Below are 25,154 nucleotides of genomic sequence, written 5' to 3'. Positions count from 1 at the left end.
ACACTGTCCGCATAGTCACAACACCCTCACCAAAGACCTATCTTCAGCCCCGCAGCAACGGCGTTTGACCCCAGTTTAAACTCGTACAGCACATATGACCTTATGACGCTCTGTGGAGTTCCAATGTTCATTCTGTCCTTACGCAAGTTCACGGTGTAACTGAACTGCCACAACCAGGTAGTATGTTGGATATACCCACACCAACAACTGACCTTCGCCTTATCTCCATTCGCATTCAACTCACAGTGTGAGAGCCAATGGAACACAGGCCTCCGTAAAAAGCGACAGAACTTTCTTGATTACCTTTATAATATATATGTGATATACGTATGTATTTGGTCTAGGAATTAATTCGTGCGGGTGGACAAGAGATGGCGCAACGAACGGAGCGTCCCACAGTTCCGTGTATCCACACATGTGTTGCAAACCCCTGTCATCGCGTATCGTTCGTAGTATAGGGCAGTGGATTAAAGCGTCAACAACACCAGTTTGTAGTTAAGTGAACATGGCGCAATTTGTGCCTGATAAAGTGTTTTTGCGGGGTGTCCTGCTGCATTACTTTAACATGCAGAAAAGTGCGACTGAAAGTCATCGTATTTTGGTGGAAGTGTATGGTGACCATGCTCTAGCTGAGCGAACGTGTCAGAAGTGGTTTGCACGGTTTAGAAGTGGTGATTTCGGCTTGGCAGACCAAGAGCGAGCTGGACAGCCAAAAAAATTTCAAGACGAAGAATTGACAGCATTGCTCGAGCAGGATTCGTGTCAAACGCAGGAACAACTTGCAGCAGCATTAGGCGTTGATCAAACAACAGTCTCCAAACGCTTGAAAGCCATGGGAATGATTCAAAAGATGTCACATTGGGTTCCACATGAATTGAAAGACAGAGACGTTGAAAGACGAAAAACCATTTGCGAATTGCTGCTTCAACGACAGAGCAGAAAGGGGTTTCTGCATCGAATTATTACGGGTGATGAGAAGTGGATCCATTACGAGAACCCTAAACGAAAAAAGGCCTGGGTGAAACCAGGTGAACCAGGTCCATCACAACCAAAACGAGATATTCACTGTGCAAAGGTTATGCTGTGCATATGGTGGGATATGAAAGGTGTGGTGTACTATGAGCTGCTGCAACCGGGTGAAACTATGAATGGAGAACGTTATCGACGACAATTAATGCGTTTGAAGCAAGCTCTGGCCAGAACACGACCAGAATGGGAGAACAGACATGATAAACTTATTGTTCAACATGATAACGCTCGCCCACATGTCGCAAAACCGGTCAAAACCTATTTAGAAAATGTCGGATGGGAAGTTTTACCCCACCCGCCGTTCACCAGACGTTGCTCCTTCGGACTACTACTTGTTCGATTGCATGAACAACGATTTGATTGGACAGCGGTTTACTTCTTCAGAAGATATCGAAACATGGGTCTCTGACTGGATCGCTTCCAAGGATGAGGACTTCTTTCGCCACGGAATCCGTACATTGCCTGACAGATGGGCGAAAGTGGTGGCTAGCGATGGACAATATTTTTCTTAAGGTATTTATGTATTTTGTGTTTGTACTACAGCTTCAATGTGTGCGAACCAACCGCACGAATTAATTCCTAGACCAAATAACATATGAATATATATATAATGAAGGAAACGTTAATGGGAATTGGAGATTTCAAGATTGGTGGGCAGATCATTAACAAGATCAGATATGCAGATGATATGGTTATTATAGCCAGAACCGAAGAAGGATTACAAGAGAGAACTTCAAGAGGTCGATAATTTCAAGTATCTGGGAAGTATTTTGACGAGGGCCAAGATCAAGAATTGCCATAGCCAAAGAAGCATTCAACAATGGAGTATTGAACTGTACGGTTCAGAGACCTGGACATTATGGAAGTTAGAGAAGAAATATTTAGAGAGCTTCGAAATGTGGTGTTGGAGGAAGATGGAGAAGATAAAATGAACAGAGAAAGTAACAAATGAGGATGTTTTAAAACAGATAGGAGAGAAGCGGACGTTTCTACCCAGCATCCTTCGTAGGAAGGCCAATTGAATTGGACACATCTTGCGAAGAAAATGTCTTCTTCATACCTCTATAGAAGGAAAGAAGAGCGAGGAATATGAAGAACGTAACTGATGGATGATTTGAAGAACAGAAGAAAATATTGGGAGTTAAAAGAGGAAGCTGAAGATCGAGAAACGTGAAAAAAAAAATTCAGGCACAAAAAAAAAACCTTCAGTAGTCGCTGCCAAAAGGCAGAATACTTAATAATTATATATATATATATATATATATATATATATATATATATATATATACAGAGTGTTGATTAATTCGTGTGTCAATTTCATTTGTTTACTGTGCAAAAGTGGTATTAGGTAAAGCCGTGGCATTTGGTGTAACTTTAGACGAAGGACATAAGTTTTGTTTCACCATAGAAGCATGTCACTTGTACTGAAGATTGAAGAGATATAGGGTCAAAGATCAAATTTCGATTTTTTTTTCTTATGGAATTCCAATGTTAAATTTTGAAAGAGCCTGAAAAAACGTAAATCGAAGTGATAACAAAGAAAAAACTGTATGGTATAATTCTATGTCGCAAGCCAACCAAATATGCGTCAATTAAGTGTCATGGTCAGAGGTCACTGTCAGATCAAGGTCACAGGTCACCTGAGAACCCATTTGACATGATGAGGTACGGACATTGTGTTATTTTCAGTGTATTCAAGTGGGTTCTCAAGATGACCTGTGACCTTGATCTGATCGTGACCTCTGACCTTGATACTTGATTGACGCATATTTGGTCGGCTTGCGACATAGAATCATACCATACAGCTTTTTCTTTGTTATCACTTCGATTTACTTTTTTTCAGGCTTTTTCAGAATTTAACATTCGAGTCCCATAAGGAAAAAAATGAAATTTGATCTTTGACCCTATTCTCTTCAACCTTCAGTACAAGTGGCACGCCTTTATGGCGAAACAAAACTTATGTCGGTCTAAAGTCACACCAAATTCCACGGCTTTACCTCATACCACTTTTGCACAGCGAACAAATGAAATTAACAAACGAATTAATCAACACTCTGTGTATATATATATGTGTGTGTGTGCGGCCCCTTTAGTACGTTGTTAGAAGAAATCTCCAAGTGCTAATACGTAATGCATTACTTACCACAAAATAGTGAGAACATAATCAAGTAGATTAAAAAGTACACTGCAAGCTCTTTGTTACTAAACGCTTCACCAGATAGGCAAAAGAAAAAGTGGGAGGAATGGTTGAAGAAATGAAGTGAAATCTATCAGTTTTATGTTCACCAGTTATTCCGTGTAAATCAAAGAAGATGGTGATGATGAGAATGAATGAAATTGGAGAATGAGGAAACAGGAGAATCTTGAGAAGACTCACGCACAAGATGTTTGTCCACTGAAAACCCCATTGGCGCGAGCTGGGGAAATAGATGAGAAGCGGTCAGATGGGCACCATGAACTCAGAAAGTGAGGTTATATGATCATGTGATTCGGATAGAAGTACGTGGAGTTCAGTGAAGGAAAATAAAACTAATTTGACTAGTGAGTTGGCAACAGTGCAGAAGAGTAAAGGAACAACAAATGAAGAAAAAATACATTATACTGTTGGGAGCAAAGGGTTGAAAATAATAAAACATATTTTCATGAAAAATGATTTTAAAAGTAATTAACAGATAATCGTAATTAAAGATTAAAACAAGAAATGGGAGATAATACAGCTGAAAACGGATGTGATTAACAATAATTTATAGAAAAAAAGGAAAATGTTTGCGAATTGGAGTGAGTACAATGAGGTAGGGTATTATAGACGGTTAAGACAATGAGGGGTCGTAGTTAGGGTGTAATGTAAGAGTATTTCCATCTATTTCTGAGAGACATAAAAGACTCGGGGGAAAGGAGTTTGAGGCTACTTAAGCGGGTGGTTAGATACTGTTGTGCTGTTTGTTCTGGAACAGGTAGAGGTGAAATTTGAGCGTTGCAGGAGTGTTGGTGATTCTAAAGGAAAGTTAGAATTTCTCCAAAATGGAAGGAAGGATAGTGGATAAAAGCTATTTAACAGTGTAAATGAGAGTGTTACCTTAGTTAGGGATGACGGAAGGCAAAAATTAAATCGGATATAAGACAAGTTTCTAGCTTCGTTGGATGAAGTTTAGCCTCCCTTTTAGCCGTGGACGTACGGCTTAACGTGGGATCAGAAATCACATAAATTATTGTCGAGAATCGAACCGGATCTTTCGCATTGAAGACACGTATGCTAATCTTATATCTACGAGGGAACGTTTTCGGTTTTTCAGATTAATGGTGGAAGAATAGGGCCATTCAAGCTCTTGCATTGAAAGTGAGAATATTGGAAGGCCTTTGGTAAACAGTAAAATTAGGTAGTTTTAGCGCGAGTCGAGGAGGTCCTGTTTCGGTTTCAGCATTATTTCCACTCTTTATTTATCACTTTTTAATAATTTTTGTTTATTACTATTTCTCATCTAATTATAAACTTGTATGATTCAACCCTTTTCTCCTATATTATATAATGTTTTCTCTTCATTTGTGGTTCCGTTGATCCTCTGCACTCTTACCGACTCTCCCGTTCCATTAGTTTATCTTTCTTCACTGTTTTACGTACTTTTATTCAGACAATGCTATCACATAACATATGATCCTACTTAAAGACATGACGCTATTCTGGACACATCAAAATATTTTTCTGTTCATTAACTTTTCTTTTCTCCACATTTTCCCTGTCTATCTGAGGAAGCGGAAGTAATTATAGTGTACTTTTTAGTGAAAGTATGTTTCCACTATTTTGTTGTCATTTTGTATTTTGAAAATTGTTATATCTTTCGAATATGATTTGGTTGCTTAATAAATTTGTACCAAGTCAAGAACGACTGAAAAACAAGGAGGAAACACGATATTTAAATTTAAATAATTATACAATATTATGAAAAGCTATTTTCAACTATCCTTTTGTTAATATTTCTATCTATTAGTCTCCATCTTTTGAAAGCTAGAAATTAATCGATCTTATCAATCGAGGGTCAATAGGAAACGTGATAGTGTTGGATTACTTGTCCATTCAATGCTGTGTTTTTCATTTGTTGATATATTGGACCGTCTTTAGGACACACTATTCTTCTTCTTTCACAGGTCTCTTATGCTATTTGTGAACAGTTTTAAATGAGGTTATAAGTTTGAATAATTTATAGTGACGTTTCGTGTGCTGTAAACAGTGTTTGGAAAGTTTCTTTTCAAAAGAACTTCGTTCTGTTCATGTGCTTTTCCGTTACAAAAGGCTTATCGTTTCGCATTTCATAAAAATGAACAATCTATCTATTTCTTTCCATTACCGTTCTTTGAAATTCAACTCTTTGTCTTTTTTAAGAAATTATCTTTTTCAGCTTAATACAAGTAACAATAAGTAGCATTACATATAACTGATAAATAAAACAATATTATACAATATTATGAAAAGAAGTAAATACTTCTAGCAAACAAGCTTTGTTTCATTCAAGTGAATGTGGAAGCACTAGAAATGGTTTATATCGCAGTTAAGGATTATTTGATTAATATAATACTCAAAGTGAATCCTTTCAGAAGTAACTGTGTATATTGTATAGAATTTATAGAAGGGAAGTAAGGTTTTCTTTAGGGACATTCAGAAATAAGGGCTCCCTTGGGCTCTACTTACAGTGAATAGTGAGTACGATATTTTTAATCTTGGACTTGTAATAAATATTTGACATAGCTAAAATAAATATAATCTTATTTCATGTAATTCTATGTATTGGTAAGTTAACCAGGTTTTTCAAAATTAAAGGGATAACGTGTTATTATTTATTTTTAATGGTGCAACATACAAAAATAAAATAAAGAGAATTCACTGATATTTGGGAAAGTACATCTTTATTCAAAAGGGACGCAAAGGAAAGAAATATTTTTCCACGAAAACGATTTTTTTTAAATAAATAACACAGAACATACATTTCAGACGAAAGAAAGTGAAATAAATATCATGACTTTGTCTCTGCTCCCATTCTGAATTCGGTTGTATATTTGTAACCGGTAGATAAGGAGAAAGCATCCTGATATTAAATTTAAAGAGGAAAAAAGTTTGGTTTTGCAGTAGAAGTGTTAGTTACGGCAAAATAGTGGGAAAAAATGGCTATAATAAATGTTAGTGTTTTTAGAGTAGAGAAAACCTTAAAAAAAAATGAAAGAGATAGCTGACAGAATACAGGAAAAGTGTATTATTATAATTGATCCTAGCAAGTATCTCTAGTGAGATACTACTCAAGAAAAGAATATGAGATTAGACACAGACTGCAGCTAGTATACAGTAATTACTTCTATGATAGTTTTTCTTAACCTTGTTTTCATTTCCTCTATTTTAGCTACAAGGATGAATTTATATACTTCTTTTGAGACGTCTTCATTACTCCCTTTTTCTCATCATTTGCCACAATCCAATAAACTTCAAACGTCAAGGAATTCTTTGATTTGGTTAAATTTTTTTAGAGAAGTACTAATATGTATATATAAGCAAAAGTTTATATGATAATATTTAAATTCGCGGGAAAACCTGAAATTTATAGTTACTACCAAAGTTATATGATACAGGACTTACAGCTTATTACGATCCGAACTACATGTGAAAACATTCTTACAGGGAATCAAACCCGGAATCCTCTTACAGAAATAGCGTTTGTTAATTACTCGACTACAAGGAAGCTCTCTATTTCGATAATGCCAACTACTAATTAATTTAACTTTAGAATTTATAAATGTACTCTTATATTTATTGCTTCCAACATTTCACGTAATATTAAGTCCTAACTGTACTGTTTCGGTATTCCCTGACACCTTCTTCAGCAGATACTGGCAACTTCTGTAAATTTTCAGAATTTCATCTTGCACTATTTTCTTAGTATGATAATGCAAGTTCCATACACTAGAATCCTCATCTATTGAAAGTATTATTACTGTGGAAAACTTCTGCAGAAGATTTTTACGGAGGAGGCTTATTTTGCTCACCTGTAATAGATACTTTGTGAAGATACTGTTACAATCTTAAATATACTTAAAGAATATATATACGTTAAACTTCAATGGTTCTACACTTCTTTAACTTGCCGTATTGTGGTAGTCCCCTCCCACAGAACCATGCAGGTGACGTCACCCAAAGGGTTAGCAACACTGCTGTCCAGTCGGCGAGCCTACGAAGCGGATATACACGGAAAGCAGCGAGAGAGGCTCGTCCACTTGGAACTCGACGGTTGCTGGAGGCGGTTCGTGGACAGGTGTAGTGTTACGCAGCTCTTGCACCTGCGAGAGTACAGATTGTGCTTTGTTATAGCTGATGGCCTTGTACGTTTCCAGTTCTTGTGAAAAACTCAAGAAGAGTGCATTATACTGTCGCACGAACTGAGTAAGAGACGAATCGACCTGATGAACTCGCGACGCTAAATGCTCGTAACCTTTAGTACAGTGATCCTGAATGGTTTTCGTATCGTTTGAAATCCGTGCTGTATCACGCTCGAGATCCACGATACTACTCTTATTCTTCGCAGTTACGGTTTCAAGGCTCGTACAGCGTTTGTCAAGAGACTGAGTGCAATCACGTGTTTCTTCAAGGCCTTTCTCCGTGTTTTGCATAACTGTAACAACAACGTCGCAAAGTGACGACAATTCCGTTTTCATCTCGTCATTCGCGGCACTAAATTCAGTACGTAGATTTGTTTCTAAATCCTTTATTGAGCCAGAAAGTTTTTGTTCCACGCTTTGTATCTGTCTGGTAAGCTCATCCTGGTTAGATTTGAGCTGATTGTTTATATCTTTTGCCTGATCGTTCATTAACGATTTCATCATTTCTTTAAGCCCTTCCATGCTCATAGCCATCTTGATTTGACCACTTCTTAATAACATACAATTATCATGAAAATTCGAATACCGTCGCAAAGGAAAGACTGAAATTGAACTTCGCGAGAAAGAAAAAAAACTCAAAAACTGCAGAATGAGGGCTGCATGTGAATACAAATGATCTACAATCGATGGTCTAAAAGTACAGATTACGTTGATTTTTTTTTAAAAGATGAAAGTTGAGTTATATTGATATCAATATGAAAGCAAGTCAGACCAACATGCATGGGGGCATGGGAACACGTGATCAAACAAAAACTTTCTGATAGTACTAAATGAAACGGACATATAAATACACTTCACTCGCGTGCTCTAAAATCTTACATACTACGGACATTTATGGCACTTCACTCGCGAAATACAAGCAAAACAAAACAAAAATAAATGCACTGACACTTCTTTAGAAAAATGTGAACATGGACAAATATTCATGAATGGAAATTGCTTCCATGGGATCTGGTGGAAAAACTGATAAAAAGTACAAGGAACATCAAAATGAAGGTAGAAATTAAACTCAGAATGCCAACGATAGTTCTGCCGAAAATAAAAACGTGATCATAAAATAGCACAAATTGACTCTTTCCTTTGTCACAAAACAGGCGTGAAGGCGTGTTAGAACCTGAAATCGGAGGGGTCGCTACCGACATCCACTCTGCATGCCACGTGGTCGAAACTATGGCGACCTTTAGCTAGCCTTGTACGACACAGTGTTATCTCGATTTGCGAGCAAGAAAACGAGACATGAGTCTCATAATCTTTTAATTTGTGGTCGCCGGCTCATTTAATTAAAATAATTTTGAAGAGATATTCACATTAAATGATCCGGGGACCCACAAACCCTCACAACAAGTGAAAATTTCACCGTTGTCGGCCAAGGCAGCTAACAGCAGGAATACGCAGCCTAATTACTTACTTAAAACGCAGGTAAAACACATGTAAGAAAAGCTACAGCTAAAGGCATGCGATTCAAGCAGGTGGATGAACGAAAACAATTGAATATAAACAACAATTTTTATTAGGCTTAGGACCTCAATATTTAAGTACAAAATTTAAAATATTTTATATTTCGAAGTATTTAACTAAATATTTGTCCACTGTTCAGATATACTAAGATACTTATGAAGTTTATTCTGCCATGTAGCACGTCCTGTTCTTCCTTCTTGATTAGGAGCTCACTACTTGCTCCTGCCTGCTCCAGCAACCGTCGAGTTCCAAGTGGACGAGCCTCTCTCGCTGCTTTCCGTGTATATCCGCTTCGTAGGCTCGCCGACTGGACAGCAGTGTTGCTAACCCTTTGGGTGACGTCACCTGCATGGTTCTGTGGGAGGGGACTACCACAGTATTATTGTTCAAAACCCGTAAATGTTTACATTATATGGTAAATACTTGGCATACTTGTTACGAAAAAGAAGAAACATTGAAAAACATCAGAGTTATAGCGCTACTTCGCAATAAATTCGACGCAGTAAATAAAGGAGAAGAATTACAAATTATTATAATATGCGTCAATTGATGTTCTTAAATGATTAATCTGCTTCATGTTACTTATGCTTACATTGATAAGGGAAATGTTTCAAATTGGCATATTAATGGGAAAGTGAACTTCCAAATTTCAAGGTGTAGGTGTTTCTGGATCCAAGATGATGAGGTTTTTATCACAGTTTCGTGCCCTAAAACTGAGGTCTTTTACCTTTCACTCCTTGCTTTCGCGAGTTGAAGTTTTTCAGTGTAGGATATGGAGTTTTTCAGTACCGAACTGAATTACTACATTCCATTAAACTCTAACTTTACCATCTTCCTCACTCACTGTTTTTGCCTTTAATGTTCGTAGATTCAGTAGACTTTTTCAGTAAGGACGACTAAGAGAGTCCTTTATCTGATTTTATTTTTAGTGTAGTTTTATGGTAAGTTCTGAAAATATACCTAGTGTGTACTGTAGATGTATTTTTTTGTAATTCTTGCTTTTTTAAAAAAGGGGAGGATCATTTTGGATTAAAAAATATACTTTATTATAAGGACTATAGACACGATAAAGTGGATAAGTTTCTTTTTTTCTTATTGTACGAGCGGGAACCCAAAAATAATCGGAATTGCCTGGGAAAAAGTATGAAAAGAAGTTTTTGCGCCATACTTCTGCACAACCGTTTCAATACCTCCAAATAAAATAGTTGGTTGGCGATCTGGTTTTGAGAGACGAATTCTGAGACCCTTTGATGTCAAAAATCATATCACCATCGTCTTCAAATTCGATTTAACCTGACGGGCTTTTTATGGATGAGGCGAGTCAGGAAAATTCCATTGTTTTGACTGTTGTGTACTTTCGGTATCGTACCCATAGCACCATGACTCGTCGCTTTGATGATTTTCGTTGAAAACCACTGGATCGTCTGTGACGGCGTTCTTCATTGCACGACAAGCTACAACGCGACAATCCCTTTACTCTTCAGTGAGAAGTCTGGGCACAAACTTAGCAATCACTCGTCGCATTCCCAAATCGTCATGCAAAATGCGCTGAATGGAGCTCCAGGATAACCCGGAGATGTCTTCGAGTTGGTCGATTGTTCTGTATCGGTCTTCCCTGATGAGATCATGGATTTAGCGGTCATTTCCCACATTTTAAACCAAGCAAACCATTCGTACACTTGCGTTTTACTGTGAGCATGTTCTTTGTAGGCTGTTTGCATAATCACAACAGTTTTTACTGCGTTCTTCTCCAGTACGTACGTACGTGTATACACACACACACACATACACATACACAAAACTTCACAGCCTCACGTTATTCATGAGAATCTGCCATTTCTTTGTGTCACGAGTGTACTACAGACACACACATAGAACTGCCAGAGAAATCACATGCATTGTTGTCGGTTGATGCCACTTGGCATATTGACTCAGGAGATGTTCTTCTACAGCACTCTAGCGGCGCAATCTTTACTACAAGTACACGATTTGCAGGAGTACAATTCCGTTCTTTTTTTATTTTTCCTTTGATCTCCCCTCGTACAAGAGGTGGCATCCATGACATTCAAGCTTATGTTTTCTTTTACAGTTTCAGTTATGCATATACGTTATCATTACCGTTACCGAAAACCATAATTAAAAACTTTTAATTAGTTGTTATTCTGAAGTTTAGTACATCCAATCAGCTGCTTTCCAATAATAATAATTCCAGGCGGGAGCTCATGTGGTTCGGATTCCACGTTAGTCAGTAGGTTCACGTCTCATATAACCTCGCTGCTGAAGGGGATGGACGTTAGACTCAAAACCAACTCAATAATCATAAAAACTATGTAGAACTTTAGAAAATAGAGTTCTTACATTTTCCTTCCTTTCTGTTTCCATTAAATTTGCCTCCATATATATTTCGTTCATATTTGATTCTTCTTTCAAACTTCTCTGACATCTGAATATGTTTATATAAGACTTCCCTATTTTCGACGATTTTAACAATTATTCGTTGTTGTATGCACTAATTTTCTTTTCTGCAGAGCAACTTTGTTCCTACACCATTCCTTTCATATCTTCCTTAACATTTCTTTTATAACCCATAATCTCTTGCCTTTGTTCTCTTCACAATATTCTACTATTTCCTCTGCAATATAATGATACACGCAATGTTTGAAATGCTCTCACAGATCATTAGTTCCTATGTGTATGTCGTTTGAACTTGAACTATTTTTTTAAATTTTTTTTTCGTTAATTTTTCAACTTTCATCATCGAGAAGCTCCCTCGTGGTTAAGTGGTTAGTGTACACGCCTTTGGCGCGGGAGACAAGGTTCACATTCCAGGATGGAGCTTATCTGATTGGAATCTCACGTTAAGTTGTAGGTCCACGTCTCATATAGCCTCACTACTGAAAGGGACGTTAAACTTAAAAACGAAATCCATCTTTCATCGTTTCAATATTCAACTTCTTGTTTCTTATTTTTCTCCTGGGCAGAATGTTCAGATGAATATCCATTTTAATAAGCAGAAGATTGTGATCTGAGAATGTACAAACTCCAGGAAAAACCTATGCGCTTTTTAAACTGGTTTTCAAAATTTGTATCATTCTACTGCAGGGTATCTGCTAAAATTCTAAAATGAAATGTCGTGACTTTTTCATGGCCTTTTCTTTACCAAACCATAACATTTAGTAACATTCTCAAGAGCGAGTTTGGGTGCGAATGGGGACGAATTTTCATGCATGTGATACAAGCGTGCTTTTCTTGCGATTTGGTAGTATCTAAAGCCGACCACAGACATTTTTGGTGGTGAATTTTGACGTTTTACAGAACAAAATTTTCCAGTCTATACAGATAACAAAAATCGTAACCCAAAAGTTAAATTTCGTGACTTTTTCTCGACTTTCATGACCGTTTTCTTATTTCGTGACTTTTTCATGACTCTCGTGACCGATAGACACTCTGTACTGTCTTATCTTTATTCATCCAACGGAAACCTCAGGATATCTTCTTATCTTTTGTTGTCCTATCATTATACAAGTGAATATCTTAAGTTCAACCGGAAGCTAGTTGCACCTGTGTTAAGTAGCGTACTTATTAAGCGTTATCAAACTTTTAAGTTTTTAACAGATTTCATCAAGTTTGCACAGTTTCTGAAGGTATTACTTGAGTTACTGTTATTAATTGTATTTTTTTTTTCTTATGTGTTGCAGGATGTCAAAATAAAGGTTAATGAACTAGGAACATATTGCATGGAATCGGGTAAAGAAACCCAGATACAGGTGGAACCACGGTCTGTCACATTTTCTTCAATGATATGTAATGGTTGCAACGCTGTATCGGAATCTACAATAGATATTGCAAATTTTTCAAGGCCGAAAGGAAAACAAAGATTTCTGTGTAAAAATGTTGATTCATGGAATAACATCTTTCTCGTTAAGTGCAACGGTCAAACAGATTTAGAAGTTAATCCTGACTTTGAATGTGGGGACCACAATATACAGAAACCAGAGGATTACCCATGTTGCTTTGATAGTGCATGTATGAAGTACGTCCCGTCGAAACAAAGACGATTTATTATTCTGAATAGAGATCTCAGTGGAGTAGAGTTACTGCATGGAAACGACTTCGAGGATTTTCTTCATTTTGCTGAGTTGCAAGAAGACCCGTATTTTGAAACAAATCCATTCCCAGACGATTCCAGAAAAATATATCATTCGTTGATTTATCCCTTAAAAGAGAATGAAACAGAAAAATGGTATGTAGAATACCAAGTGAAACATCCAAGTCCCAAAAATTTGTATCGGTGTGATCTGCGAGTAAACAAAGATAAAGAATTCGCATGGCTTATTCCTACAAAACGAGAAAGTCAATCTGTTCCAGAAGAAAAGAAGAAGAAACACAAGGATTTTGATATAAAATTTCCTTTTAATACTTACGTGATGAGAACAATTAGTAATGTATCACTTCTAAATCCTGAAATATATCAGACTGTCAAAGCTGGTTTTAGAACTTACATCAATGAAATTACTTCAATTTATAGAGAGTATCTCTCCGGTCAACCCATCGATAACAGAAGCACGGAAGAACAAGAAAAGGCTGAAATGATATACACCAAAGCGATGGAAATATTTAACAGTGAAATTGCACGAAGAAATATAAGTGTAAGCTAATTTTCGTATCGAGGTTAGAAAACAAAAATAAATTACCAGTAACTCATAACTTACAATTCATTTTGCAATACTCTTACATTTCATGATAGTTTAAGGCATTTCAAGAAGTGGGCTATTTCAAGTAACGGTAACAACTTGCAATTGGAATGTGAAAAAGAAAAAGATTGAGATTACAAGGAAGGTTACAGTTTCAAAGTACTGTCCACCCATAAAAGCGATCGCATAAATTTAAATTTTAAATATGATGACTAGTATTACAATTTATATAGGAACCAAAAATAGACAATTTGTACGTTCCATACAAAGTCAAACTTCAAAGTAGTATTTTTTCTTGAAGAATATGCTCAAATGAACATACTATAGGCCCTTTTGAGATTGCCTGAGAACATTAACGTAAATTATGCATATAATAGCTGAAATGCCCCTTCTTCGCAAGGGAAGAATAATTTTATAGAAAATATATGTTCCCTTTCCCTTTAAGATACGCATTTCAATGAAACTGTAATGATAAAAGTTCATAAATACTCTACTTTTGGTATAAATTTTGAAACACCCTGCCTTCCTAAAATATTCCAAAGTGACATGATAAAAAGCCAACTTGAAGTGGATACTATGTTTCAAAGTGATTTCAAACGGGCTAGCCGTTTTCCCAACCCCAAAACTATAAATTCGACTATAATGTCAGTTACTTCGATATTTTATTTTTCACCTGTTCTCATCCCCACCATGCCAGGGGGATTGAACTTGGATTTAAGCGGCTTAGGGAGTGTCATTATTCATCTTAGTGACTCCGAAAAACTAAGGATTCGACACTAATATCAGTCGTTTACGATAATATTTACCTCACATGTCACTTCCTTTTCATTCCAAACTAAGGGTGTTTTACCTCTATTGGGAGCTAAATTTGAAGTTAAATTATAAAGAATGTCACTATTCATCTCAGCAGCCACGAAAATTTTTGATTGTCACTAATATCGATTTCTGATTATTTTTACATGACACTCCTTCACACCAACACCCCTAGGGATAATAGAAGTGTATTGTCCCATAATATTTTTTGAAGATTGTAAGTCGTGCTAGGTCGAAATTGCTCCAGATATTCCAGAATTATATTGGAAAATACATACACAGAAAATGCCTCTTTTTAAGGATATATATATATATATATATATATATATATATATATATATATATAGATGTACGAACAATTCGGCGTTGCCCCTGTCAATTCCTGAGCTAGCTGAGATCCCCATTCTCACTTAAACTTTAGCTTAGATGTCATCCCGGCTATCACAAATCAACATAGTGACCCCGAAGACTATGGATTCAATATTAATATCCATCATATGGACATTTTATTTCTCACCCTTCTCATTACTCATGTCGATGGGGTTGAACTTGGATTTAAACGGTATCCATAGTGTCACTATTCATCTCACCGACCTCCAAAATTATGAATTCGAAAGTAATATCTGTCGTTTTTGATTACTTTTACACGTCATCTCCTTGCAATCACTCTACAGGTGCTAAAGGTCTTATCTCCATAGTATTTGTTTCCAGATTGTAAGTCTACATGCAACAAGCTCGGGAAAGTATTTCAGGCGTTGCAAAGTTATGCTGGTAGATACACTCACATACGTACATTACATTTATATATAATTAGCTGAAATACCCGTTCTTCACATGGGAAGAATATGTTAATGACAGTCTTCTTTACTAAAAATTTACACCCTTTTCTCCCTAAGAATACGCAATTCATTCAAAGTGAAATGATAGAAACCCATGTCACCTCAAATGCTATGTTCAAAAATTCATGTCAAATCGTTCACCCGTTCTCCAGTAATAATGAGACAAACAGCGTCGAAGTCATTTTTATAATTGAAAAAAAAAAAAAATATATATATATATATATATATATAGAAATTACCCTCTTCTTTAAAAGCGTAATTTCTGGAACTTGTAACACATGTTCACTTGTATTGAATAAGAAGTTCAAATACCAAATTTCGTTTCCCTAATATGTCTCTAACCTTAAGGGATTTAGAGATATGACCATCTTATAACATTTGCAATCCCGCTTTTTTCCCTTTTTATGGGAAATACCAAAAACAATTAAATAAAATCTTTCAGTTTCACGTCCCACAATTATGACGTGTAGGCTAAAGGAAATTATGATGACGTCGAATAGTTATGGAATGAAGAAAGTGAGGCAAAATAAGAGAACCGGAGAAAACCTATGTGCATGGTGTTTGTCCACCATTAAAGCCCACTTGATGCGAACCAGAGACCCCACGCACTAGAAGTGAATGCTCTACCAATTTTTTTTACCACTTTTTATTTATTGTCAGTAACACTAATATACATTATAATCAACGATATTGTACGTTTATAGACATCATATATGATAAATAAATAAACATGAATTATGTAACAAATATAAAAACATTAATCAGAGAGCATGGGAGCACCCATGAAAGTGGAGTGCAAGAAGTTATGAACACGCCATTTTTAATTTATCATCTACAACAGATAAGTAGTTCACAAACTGTCTCCGTTTGATGTTTTCTATGATCTTTTATCGTTCTTTCAATAGACGAAAGTAATAGGCTGCAAGTGTTATTTTTTGACTTTGAACCAAATATTCCATATAACCAGATTACACTATTTTGTATGTAGCGAGGATGATATGAAAAGTCAGGAAATAAAAGCATTAACATTGAAATATGCTTAATCCCGCAACGGCAAAAAATACACATGAAATTTGCGAGGTCAACCAAATGTCTGCCACCAAAGCACAACTGAAAAACCGGTGTTGTAAAGTGTCGTCTTTATTGCAAGAGGAACCTGTCCCTATAGACATAAATTTAATTTTCTGTAACTTCATATGAGTTGGTATTATGACATGTACAACTCACTTACCTCTTGGTACCAATTCTGACTAACATTTATTATCTCGTTATTAATATATGTCCAGATTTTATCCCAATTATAGTTAGGAATTTATCTTTTTGTTTAATTGCAACAGATTGTGTACACTAATACGATCGATACAAGATCTTGATATACTGATATTTGGAAAAGTCCATGTTTAGGATCATGTAACTAGAGTTCAACAATACATCATACAAATATTTTACAGTATGTAAAAGGTTCGATATAATAAGGCGAGATGTTGCTGCAGTGCCCTGTACCCAATATAGACTACATAATTTAGCGAAACTGTATATGAAGCTGTAATTTGTAATTCCAATTAAGTAGAAATAAAACAGTGCCTTTAGAATGTATATGTAAAAAATTGAGACCTCGAACACTTTTAGGTTGAGCAAGAACATACATAGGTGCTTTAAAAGTGCTACCTCTCCAAACAAATCAATAAACTGCAGCTTGCATAGAACGACCAAAGTGTCTTGGCAACGGTATAATGGAATTTAAGTACCAAACATGAGCTGTAATATGTGTGTTAACAATCCGAATTTGTTGTTCAAGACAATAGCCACAAAATTTCCACGATTGACATAGACCTTTACCTTGTGAGTGGCTATAGCTCAAATTTCTTAGATCATTTATTGGAATAAAAATATACATCTAGAATCTTTATTCTGTCAATGTTCAGGATAGGAAAAGTGACTTTTTGAAAATCGCAAGAACTGAATCCTAATAATTTTATTTTTTGATGCATCCCCCACTACATTGCCCAAAATTTTGTGTTACTTGAATAATGTGAAGATGGGTTTCATCTCGTACTATAACATCATATGAGCGCATTGTGAAGTTGAGATCAGTAAAGAATACCTATGTGCACTACATGTAATTCGCAAAATGTAAACATTAAAGAGATCGATAAGAATCTACATCCTTGTCGAACTAATCCCTTGATTGGCACAAACGGTGTTAAATAGCTATTAACTTGAATTTTAGATCGCGCAAATATAAACAAGAGTTTCACTTAAGTGACCACAGTTGGACGCATTAAAGTTTTTCCATTACTTGATATAAATATCCATTATTAACCAAATCAAAAGCTGTCCTTAAGTTTGTGGAGAAAAGGCCATCTTTACATTTACTGTAATCACAATATGCCACTGCATTGCGAAGATCCACCAATACATCAAATATTTTGATGTCTTCTATAAATCCTACTTGTATCGGGTGCAGGATGCTTGAGAGCATCTTTTTTTGTTTCTTTAGCTTATTTAAAAAAAAAAAAAAAAAAAAAAAACATTCTGCTACTACTGTGTAGTCAGTGCTCTATAATGCTTAAGACAATGAGAAACTGATAACTTTGCTACTAATATAATTGCGAATGACTCAATAGTTAAAGAATAATGCAAAATTTCATTGACAAGAATGGTAAACTCGTTGGCAATAATAAGAAACAACTTTCAGATAACTTTTAGTAGAAACAACTTTAATTCTACTACTATTCCATCTATTCCGGGGAAGGGGTGTTGTAACGGTGTAAATTGAATACAAATTCCTGAATCTCCGCTTTGATATATGGTTACATGAACATGTCGATGTATTCGAATGTTAATTTACGCTAACTAACATAAGCGTAAATTAAATGACAATAGCCCCATGTTCTCTGGTGCATTATACAACTCGTGGTAAATAGTATAAATGTATGCTCGGATTATTGAGTACTTGCAAACTGTTCAAAGTCAATTTTGAAATTAAAGCACTTTATTTACATTCCCTAGCATAGCTGAGATAGTACATTGGTAAACGCTCATTATCTACCATAGTGTTAGTTTTACTATAGTATCGGAATTTATCTCTTTGTGAATTCAAAATTTTACCTGTGGGAGACCCGGGTTCGATTCCCGGCGGGAGCTCATGTGGTTCGGATTCCACGTTAATCAGTAGGTCCACGTCTCATATAGCCTCGCTGCTGAACGGGACGCTAAACTAAAATCAACAACAACAACAACTCAAAATTTTACCTTTATAATACTGCATATATCGGTAAGACACTGGCGACATAGGGATGAGTCACTAGCATATCATATAAACTCCATCATACTTTCACTATCTTCATTCCTCTCTTGAAAGTAATCAATAAATAAGCATGTTATTTTTTACGTATCGGCCCCACTGAAGTGTTGTATTATGTCTATGTCTATGATTAACCCATGAAGACCAATGCTGACAAATTTGATCAATAAATTTAGTATAATTTACACCATGGGATGATACTGTAAGATCATCCCCAAATACAATACGGTGAACCAATGTGAAATTCAAGTGCTTTAGGCATATGATCTATAAATGGAGCTAGACAGACATCATAGTTAACAAACAATATAGCTAATTCCTCATTAGCATAAAAACGATCGATTCTTGATGCCATTGCTCTACACGTAAGTATATATATATATATATATATATATGATCCTTTTTTACAGTAAATAGTACAGCCAACCTAGACTAAGCTTAGACTGAGTAGCAGCTTAGACTAAGTAACAAAAAGTTGAAAGTTGAAGTGCGGGACTATACGATGAGATACCAATACAGTCATCATTAATTCGAAGTACACAATTAAAATTACCAATGAGCAACATGTTATGAAAGTGCTCAGAAAGCAGATTGAATAGTTCTTCAAAATATTTCCATTCTATACCTTGATGCACTGAGTGCTCGTATATATTGACTACAACTGTATGGTTCTAATATAGCTATACCTTTTCCATCCGCCAACATTTTGAGGGAAGAAATTTCTATCCTTTCTTTTACCAATATAGCTATTCCAAAATTATCTACACCAGCGTTTCCCAACCTTTTTCAACTTGCGGCACACTACGGGTCTAACTTGAATTCTCGCGGCACACTCATAGGTATTATTATTATTATTATTATTATTATTATTATTATTATTATTATTATTATTATTATTATTATTATTATTATTATTTGTAAATAGAAAATACCATCGTATTTGTTTTCTTTCATTACTGACCTCCTTCTCACAAAGAAGAAAGCTCGATCACTGGTTTTCCTCATCGTAAATCATTATACTTATTTTTCATTCAAATTAAAAAATAGAAAACAATTCCAATGAAATATAGAACTCAGTCTTTCAAAAAAATACACTTTCTTTTTCGAAGAATGTATCCAACCTTTCACAAGGAAGATAACTAAATTACGAACGAACAAACAAATCTCTTGTACTTTTAAAACATAATTGCGGTAATTTGTATGAGTGTTTGCTTTGTCGGAAGGATAGAATGAGATTTTAAAATTTCAAATTACGAAATAATCTGTAACAATAAAGAAACAGTCATAACAATGATAATTAATACTTTTTTTCAACATTAAAAATGAACAGATAAGTAACACAGTGTGAAACTTATAATTTATTAACATGGTCACAATTTTAAATAAGTCACAATTTTAAATATTAATAACATTCTGTTTTCGAAATACAATCTATGTAGTAGTAATGTATGTACAATAATATATTACAATTACAGTATTTTTTCATTGTAGAGGTTCATAGTAATGTGAAATTTAAATACACATATTTTTTGTCTTGCAATTAGGTTCCTAATAATTAATAATTTTGTTTTCATTTCCTCGTGGCACACCAGCGGCCCATTCGCGGCACACCAGTGTGCCGCGGCACACCGGTTGGGAAACGCTGATCTACACCAAGGTTAACATAACTCTTATAACCAGAAACAAATTGAAAGTCGGCAGTGACTATTTCCTGAAGACAAATAAAATCAGGATTATAATCATACATAAAGTTCTTAAACAGTTATTTTTAACACTATTTTGCATACCGCTTGCGTTGAGGGAATGTCGTACTGTGGAAGAAGACAATCTAGCACCCCTATAGTGCAAAACGACTGATATTCGTCTGGAATCCATAGTTTTCGGGGTGCTAAGCTGATTAATGACAATAATGATGACATTTAAGTCCACGTTTAAGCAAGAATGAGCATGTCAGCTGGCCCAGTTTAGCTTTCCGAAATACCTAGATCTCGGTTCTCTAATACGACCATATTGACCCCTTCAATAATTAGAACGTGGAGCAAAGATGGTCGATGATAGACATTGATCACTATTTATTACAGCATGACTATTCACTCATCCCAAGGCAAGACGTTGTCGATAGTTGTCATTGATCTTGGTGATAAAGAAATGTCTCTGAGAATATGATATGTTGCTTTTTTTCTTTCTTTTTTGAGTCCGACGGGTTGAAGATATCTTATTCCAACCAATGTTCATTTACGAAAGGATCTCATTCAGATACTCCAAAATGATCAAACGTCGCGAAAATTTCCACGACTCATTCACAAACATTGGTGGTCACCTGAACAATTCCGTATCTAGACTCCAATTACCAGAAAGTGAGTCTTCTGATTTTGAGCGTAATAACAGCAAGCACGACACAAGTTTCATGTCAATTGACGGAGGAGAGAGTATTTGTACTTCGGATTCTCCAGTTAAATCTTCACCTCGAGAAACTACCCGGACTACTATAATTATATTATATCAACTTGACCGTGAGTTTAAGTTAGTGAATGAAGAGATGAAAATAAGAGTTGTGTGATTAGATTCTACAACAGTCTGTTCAATTCGAAAATCCTCCTGAACACCTGATGTCGTGACTTCTTTCCATTTGGACGGAATGATGACTGTTGGCACATTCACTAGGAACTCAGTTGTTGATTGTTTATGTTAACATGTTAATATCTGTCACTTTAAAATTAAATGAAACGGTAGCATATTTTTAATGTCCCTATTTAGAAAATCTAATACATGTTATTATTTCATACGTCGGCATATTCCCATCTGACCAAAGCCAGTGTTAGGAACTAACTTTTTCTTAAAAGCATTCAGACCAATTTCGGAAGAACAAGAACTGGATAAACACTGTGAATTATTAATTTAAGAAGAAAAAAAGCTTTAATGTCAATACATTCATTAAGAGGAAAAATTAGACTTTAAAGGTCTACAATAAAAGTAATAATTCCAGTACTTAGGAAACCACTTAGTTTTTTATTTTACAGAATCATAGGAAGCTTATGAATTAATTATTGTATAGGAATTCCAATTATTGCTTTGTGCAAAACAACTATTGAAAGATTGTATTAGAAGAAAAATGAAATTTTAGTTTGTTATACTTGTTGTTGATACTTACGACGAGTCAATAAGCAGAAGAAAAGCTATTGAATGCATCGCCTTATTCACAAGAGGAAATTTGGAACCAAGAAAAGTTTTACGCATAATAGTGATGGTTTTTGTTTTTAAAAAGAAAGACAAATACATTAAAATGCAGCTTTTGTTGCTGATAATATTTGTACATATTTTTATTACTAAAAGCGTTTTTGTTTTGATACTTTGTACCTCAACCATAGACGCTATGTGATGTGATAAATTTCCTATCGATGTTTCACGAAAAAGCCCCCTGAGGAAGATGCGAGTTCCGATTGAAATTTTCAGTAATCCCATTATATGGGGCGCTCAGAGTACAGGGGAATGAAGTTCTATTACCAAAGTTGTGAGAAAAAGATAGACAACGTTGTACGGTACGTTAACTACCTGAAAAATTAACGTGTTTTTGTTTTACATTATACGAGTTCATTACATCTAAACATGATTCTTTTAAGCTCGCAAAGGCGATTCAAATAGAGATCTTTAAGATGATAATAATAATAATAATAATAATAATAATAATAATAATAATAATAATAATAATAATAATAATAATAATAATAATAATAAAGTGGACTTGATTCCTTTGTGCATTGAACATGCCATATAACAGACATACATCAAGAATAGTCAAAGTGAATATTTGTAATCATGCATCAGTTTAGTTACCCAAGTCGTAATTCTTAGAATACGTGATTACTTTTGAGTTTGAAAAATGAAATTAAATCTTCACTTGAACATCTCGAGCTACGCCTTCATAGACTGAAGACAAAATGCAAATGAATGATTATGGGAGAACGAATGGACTGAAGATAGTACAAGGAAACAAGAGAATTACGACAAAACTCGATGTTCAGTTTAAACTAGACTAGGATAAGCCTAGAACCCCTTGCAAATAGCTCTACCATTAAGCCACCGGTAAACCTCAATCCAAACTAAACCTGTTTTCAACATTATTGTATTGGGCATGTAAAGGAACAACCACCAATTAAATAGTTAAGAAATAATATCAGCACACAAATATAATTTTTATATATTAACAATCGCCTAAAGGTTTTTTTTTTTTTTTTTTTCAGTTGCCGCGAGAAACGCATTCGAACTATAGAGCCTATGGTGCACGAGAAAATAAATTACTTCAATTTCTCAGACTTTTCAGACAACACATACATTCATATATAATCTTTTCATGAGCAACAAACACGAACAGAATACTGGGATAATATTTTTAACTAAGGGCAGATGACATCCTTTTAGCGCCATAACAATTAGTTTTCCTTGAAAATTACGCCCAAAATTTATTCTCAAGTATGTCATTTGGTTCAACTCGATCTGATCCACGGATTGATATAGAAATGAAATATTTAAGTTTTACGTCCCACGAGTATGCCGGCTAGGCTAAAGGAAACGGTGAAAAGAGAAATAAATGAAATGGTGGAATGAATAAAGTGGGAGGCAACGGGAGAACTACGAGAAAATCCACGCACACGGTGTTTGTCCACCACAAAGTTCACTTGGCGCGAGCTGAGATCGAACCAAGGATCCCATGCACCAGAGATGAACGCTTTGTCGGATTGATATAGGTCTTATCTTTGGACGATATTATAGTAAAAGAAAAATTAAAGCTTAAAGTGAGCTATATGTGGGCTATTTGGTACGTCATTAACATACTGTATACTGTCCTCTTGGTAGTGCCGTATCGAAAAGATTGAGGACGATATAGTTCAACATCAATTTTATCTTAATAAGTTGCAAGGTAGTATTTTTTTAGATCTTTCTTTCTCGAAACCTCACATGAAGATTTATATTCACCCACATCACTTTATTCAGCTTAATGAAATCAACCGTTTGGTGTCTCTCTCATCATATTTTTTTTTTAACGCTAATAGAATTGTGAAATTAAGACAACAGTTTGGATTATAGGTGATAGAGTATTTGGCAAAAGAAAGATTATATATATTTTTTTCATAATGTTTATTGGTAACAGAATTAAAATACAACAATTCAATCTTTGATGGGAACTTTTCTTTCTTTCTCAACTGATTGATAACGTACGTTTCAAAAACACTTCAATTTCAGTTACAAGTAAAGCTAATTTCGAATTTGAAAAATTACCTCGATTATAGAATTTCACGTACCCCTTTCGACTCTCCATCTATTTCTTCGAATTTCATACACACTTTCTCTGACATACGTAAGTAGACACCCGAATATTAACCTGTGGCCACAGATACGCATATCCTTCCAAATTCTGAGGCGCAATGCCCCTTAATTTACCATTCCTATCTCCGAAAGAAAAAAAAATTGAGATCAAAAATGGTTGTGACAAAACCAAATTTTATTCAACTTCGGAATTTTGTCGTGTTTAAAAGCATCACTGTGCTATAATCAAAGTTCGATTATATTATTTTTCGATGAAAAATTATTCCACTTTCCCTCCTAAGAAAAAAAATCTCATAGGCGCACTTGTGGGCACCGCTGTGCAGCCATTGCTATGTACCAGTGCACAGAAGGAATCACTTCTGATGTTAGAGTCTCCTTTGGTAGTATGTAAACCTTCAACCATTTGTAGAATGGTATCCAGTTCACCGTCGACATCTTGTAACATGTGTCGAAACACCATTTCACATGTCTTGTAACACCATTTCACAAAGTTCCTTAAGTAACTTGTTTATTTACGGCTCTGTCAGGCGACCTGTGTAATTTTAGTTGTAAGGAATGTCAAACATTTTCTGTAGGAACCAACTTTAGGAATTGTAAGGACATACCAAAATTTGAACCCATTTTGATTCTTCCAATAGGTAGTCAGCTTTGCCTTATGACATGATGCCCTACCATATGCATGGTGCACCGCGACAGCTCGTCTGTTTTAAAGAAGGGTGGCAATCTATCTTGCAATACCTCTAAATATTTTGCTGCATTAATGTGCGTACCGCAAAAGGAAGAGGTTACTACGATCACCTTAGAAAACTGTATCCCATATCATGGTATTACACTCATATATTTCTCAGTAGGCTCACTGAAGTGTAGTGAATCATGACTTCATTTCGAGACCTTTGTCGACCACTATCCAAGCATTGTCAAAATATTTTTTTTATCAAATAATGTAATGTGGTTCTCAAAGTCTTATGGGTTGTTGCACATGGCAGTGGCCCAACTGAACGAAACTAAAGACGTTCGAACAATTTATTTTTCATAGTGTACAGAATGAATACGTGATATTGTTTTAAAATTGATTTAAAATAATTGTTTTAAAAATTGGACTTTTAAACAAAACAGAGAGAACGACTTAGAACGTTAGAAAGTTTTAAATATGCTGACTTTTTCTCTACCATACTCTCAACTCTCAATTATGCGGCCTCTGATACGCCCTCAGTTTTTCACAGACATGCCAGTTCTATGGTATCACCTGTACTTAATATTCACACCACCACT

General features: G+C 35.3%; 1 protein-coding gene across 2 annotated transcripts in view; it reads left to right on the top strand.

The window, feature by feature from the left end:
• LOC145686220 (uncharacterized) overlaps nucleotides 1–13,605 on the top strand; it is a 125,573-nt gene extending 111,968 nt beyond the window's left edge. For both annotated transcript variants that reach the window (XM_081759283.1, XM_081759282.1), the window contains one exon: nucleotides 12,603–13,605. In XM_081759283.1, coding sequence (XP_081615409.1) covers nucleotides 12,603–13,562 — 960 coding nt within the window. In that variant the 3' untranslated portion in view covers nucleotides 13,563–13,605. The remainder of the gene's footprint in view (nucleotides 1–12,602) is intronic.
• The last annotated feature ends 11,549 nt before the right edge of the window (nucleotides 13,606–25,154 follow it).

The sequence above is a fragment of the Thermobia domestica genome, chromosome 5, assembly GCF_964235325.1.
Source record: "Thermobia domestica chromosome 5, izTheDome1.hap1.1, whole genome shotgun sequence".
Taxonomy (NCBI): domain Eukaryota; kingdom Metazoa; phylum Arthropoda; class Insecta; order Zygentoma; family Lepismatidae; genus Thermobia; species Thermobia domestica.
Note: the sequence above shows the minus strand (reverse complement) of the source record. Positions and strands in the feature narration are given on the sequence as shown.